Source organism: Limulus polyphemus, unplaced genomic scaffold (assembly GCF_000517525.1).
Source record: "Limulus polyphemus unplaced genomic scaffold, Limulus_polyphemus-2.1.2 Scaffold1829, whole genome shotgun sequence".
In the NCBI taxonomy this organism is placed as follows: domain Eukaryota; kingdom Metazoa; phylum Arthropoda; class Merostomata; order Xiphosura; family Limulidae; genus Limulus; species Limulus polyphemus.
In genome coordinates this window covers 234735-238068 of record NW_013667439.1, presented here as the reverse complement: position 1 = coordinate 238068, position 3334 = coordinate 234735, and the positions used below count along the sequence as shown (strand labels likewise).

The 3334-nt window shown below is 33.9% G+C and overlaps 1 protein-coding gene across 1 annotated transcript in view; it reads left to right on the top strand.

Annotated features, from left to right (window-relative positions):
* The first annotated feature begins 874 nt into the window (after positions 1-874).
* LOC106465083 (kelch-like protein 10) overlaps positions 875-3334 on the top strand; it is a 27121-nt gene continuing 24661 nt past the window's right edge. The window contains exon 1 of the mRNA XM_013925278.1: positions 875-1456. Within this exon, the coding sequence (XP_013780732.1) occupies positions 875-1456 (582 nt within the window). The remainder of the gene's footprint in view (positions 1457-3334) is intronic.

Below are 3334 nucleotides of genomic sequence, written 5' to 3'. Positions count from 1 at the left end.
TCTTGGTTTTGGCGATCGTTGTATGGGTTTTTGTTGTAATTCCAATCGACGAAATTTTGAAATTAGTTCGAAGTTGTTGTCCTCGCCTCACTAGTTTCTCCGTTGTCCACTCACCAGATTAATCCAGCTCGTCATCAATTAGAGATATGTGTTGTTATTTTAGCCTACCCGCGACACGTTAGTAACTAACGGTTTAACTGTGTATAACGGTTTTTTAGAGAGTGTTATGCAAGTACGCCCTCTCTCTTACGAGGTACAAGCGCGAATCCCATGCTGTCTGAATTTGCATCTTGTCGTGGTCGGTATTCGGTTGTGTTGTGCTTGACCTGGGAGGGTCAGATATCATTTAGACCTCTTCCTCCCTCCTTTACGTTTTTAGATGTTTACTGTCAAATGCTATATTAATATGATGAGGTTAGGGTACATTTATGCTATACGAAACTTACACACACTTTTCAACTTTAAATTTTCCGCGTTATTGGCTTTTTAAAATAAACATATAGCTTGGTGCTATCTGTACGTTTAAAATTGTTCAATAAGAGTATACTTTTCAAAGATTAATCGTAAGGATTTAGTAACTATAGTAATATTAGATTCTATTTCCAAAAACGTATTGATAATTTCAACATTTTATCAAAAAATACATATATCATTCTTTTTGATTTTGGTAATAAGGTTTAAGATCAATCTATCTAACAATTTGAACGTATATTATAAATATATTATTGCGTCAGTTTGTGTATTGTTATAAAATGTCGTGCAAGAACACTTAAACCACGTGGCTCAAGAAAAATCAAAAATATTTCGATCTCCGAAAATGCAATTTATTGAAGGAAACGGTTGTCCTATCAAACCATGAGTAGTTGTCTTACAAATGCTGAGAATTTTAGAAGAGGTCGTAGATCGAGACGGAAGTATCACAGAAAAAGTAGGGAAGAAAAAAAATAACAGCACCCATAATTCAGATTTTCTATTATATCCTAAAATGTCAGGAAGTGGAGATGTTTTCCAAGACATGAGTTCTGTACTTGATGAGCTTCGTGAGAGACGGCAGCTTTGCGATGGTGTGATTAGGACTCCTGATGGTGGAGAATTTTGGATTCATCGAGCAATCGTCTCCACCGCTGGACCTTTCTTTCGAGCTTTATTTACTAACTCCTTATCAGGAGAAGAAATAAAAGACGTTACGATTCCAAACGTTACTGCCGAAATTATGAGTTTGATTTTAGAGTATGCTTACACTAGGAACGTTTCGGTTACTTCAAATAATGTAGAGAAACTTCTTCCAGCAGCTGATCAGTTTCAAGTTGCTGGAATAGTACGAGAATGTTGTCGGTTTCTGTCGTGTCAGCTAAGAGTAGACAACTGTGTAGGAATTTACAAGATTGCAAAGCATTACTATTGCCCTTCTTTAGAGGAATCAGCAAGAAAATTTTTGCTTTACAATTTTATAATGGTAAGAATAAATTTTACATAATATTGAGAAAATAATTTAAAGAAATACTGAAAGACATCGGTAAAAATAACTTTGGTAACAAGTTAAACAACCAATTGAACATTTAATACGCTAGGCCTAGTGTGTCGTACAGAGTTGACTAGAACTCAATTAAAAATCAAAGAGTAAAAAGTAATGCTCATAAGTTATAAACTGTAGAAAAATGTATGTGAAGATGAGTTACTTTATCTTTCGTAAAAAGTTTATTTTAAAGCTATAAATTTTTGAAATAGCTTATGTAATGGTCAAATTTTTGCACATGTATAACCTGGGTGTTTACATATTTTATTGGTTAATTTATGTGTGAAAATATTTATTTTATAGTTAAGGATAAGTGTTTGGTTGATTTTTGTGACTTCAGTTATTGATATAGCCTGTCACGTCGTTGGTTATTATAAAATCATAAAAAAAAACAGCTTTTAAGTAATTAAGCTGAAAGATTGGTATGTTTAAAATAAAATTAATAAAATTGTTTCAAATGCCTACACTTTCATGTGTAAAACTTGATGCACTCTCAGAAATATATTGTTTATTTACAATGTTGTTATATTAGCAAAAAGCTGAACAATAAAGTAATTGCGCTCTGTCCACCGTTGAGAATCGAACTCCAGCTTCTAGTATTTTGCGTTTATAACCTTATTACTGACATACCAGTAGGCATGTATTTACGATATTGGTATTTTCAATTTGAACGGAATCTTATGCACACATGAGTTAAACAGCCAGGCAAAATACGTTTAGGATTGAAGTATGGCTGTCCCTAATTTTAAGCTTCTGAGAAAGGAAGCTTGTCATTACAAAAGCTTTGTCAGACTTTGAACCGAATAATGGGATTGACTGTTACTTATATAATGCATTTGTAACTGAAAGTGCGAAATGTGTTTAGCGGCATCGTGGTCTGAACCTTCGACCTTCAGATTTGCAGCCCGGCACATTAACCACAAGATCACGCCGTGCCCTTACAGCAGATATTGGACATATATTATGGTATGCAGATTAGACAACGCCAGACTAATGAAAGGTGACACAACTATATTTGCACATGAATAATATATATTTAATTTATAATTTCATAACTTGTTATATTTTTCTGAAGTTAATATCAGTTAAATATATCAGATCAAATGTAAACGTTATTTTCATGCTCTAATTTCCACGTCTTGTACTACACTGGTAATATATGATTTTCATGTAAAATAAAATGTTTTGCATAATTAAGTAACCTGACTTTGTTATCGACATTCAAAGGTAAATCCCATTACGGGAAATGATATTTGGTCTTAATCGCAGGGTGACCTTGAGGGCCACTGTTCTAATGAGGAGAATGTTAGCATTTCATCCGAAAGATTTTATTCTAATTACAGAATAATAATATTAGTGAAATATCTTAAACTGGGTTTCACCAAAATGATAAATTTACAGTATCATGTGTAATTCTTTCTTTATTTTTTCTTTACAATAAGAAACTAGATATCTACATGAGTTGGAGGGTTGTAGCAGAGTTTTTTTTTTTTTTCCAACATTTTAGGCCATTAATTATAAAACCTTGCAGAGACTATTTGGAGGGAAAGGGCTCAGGTCCAAAACGATCTAGTAGTAGGTGAAGGGAGTGGAGAAGAACATGATCATTCGGTCATAACTCGGTAAAAAGACGAAAAGGCAGTATTTAAAAGAGTAACATTGTTTGTTTTTTGAATTTCGCGCAAAGCTACACGAGGGCTATCTGCGCTTGCCGTCCCTAATTTAGCAGTGTAAGACTAGAAGGAAGGCAGCTAGTCATCACCACTCACCACCAACTCTTGGACTACTCTTTTACCAACGAATAGTGGGATTGACCGT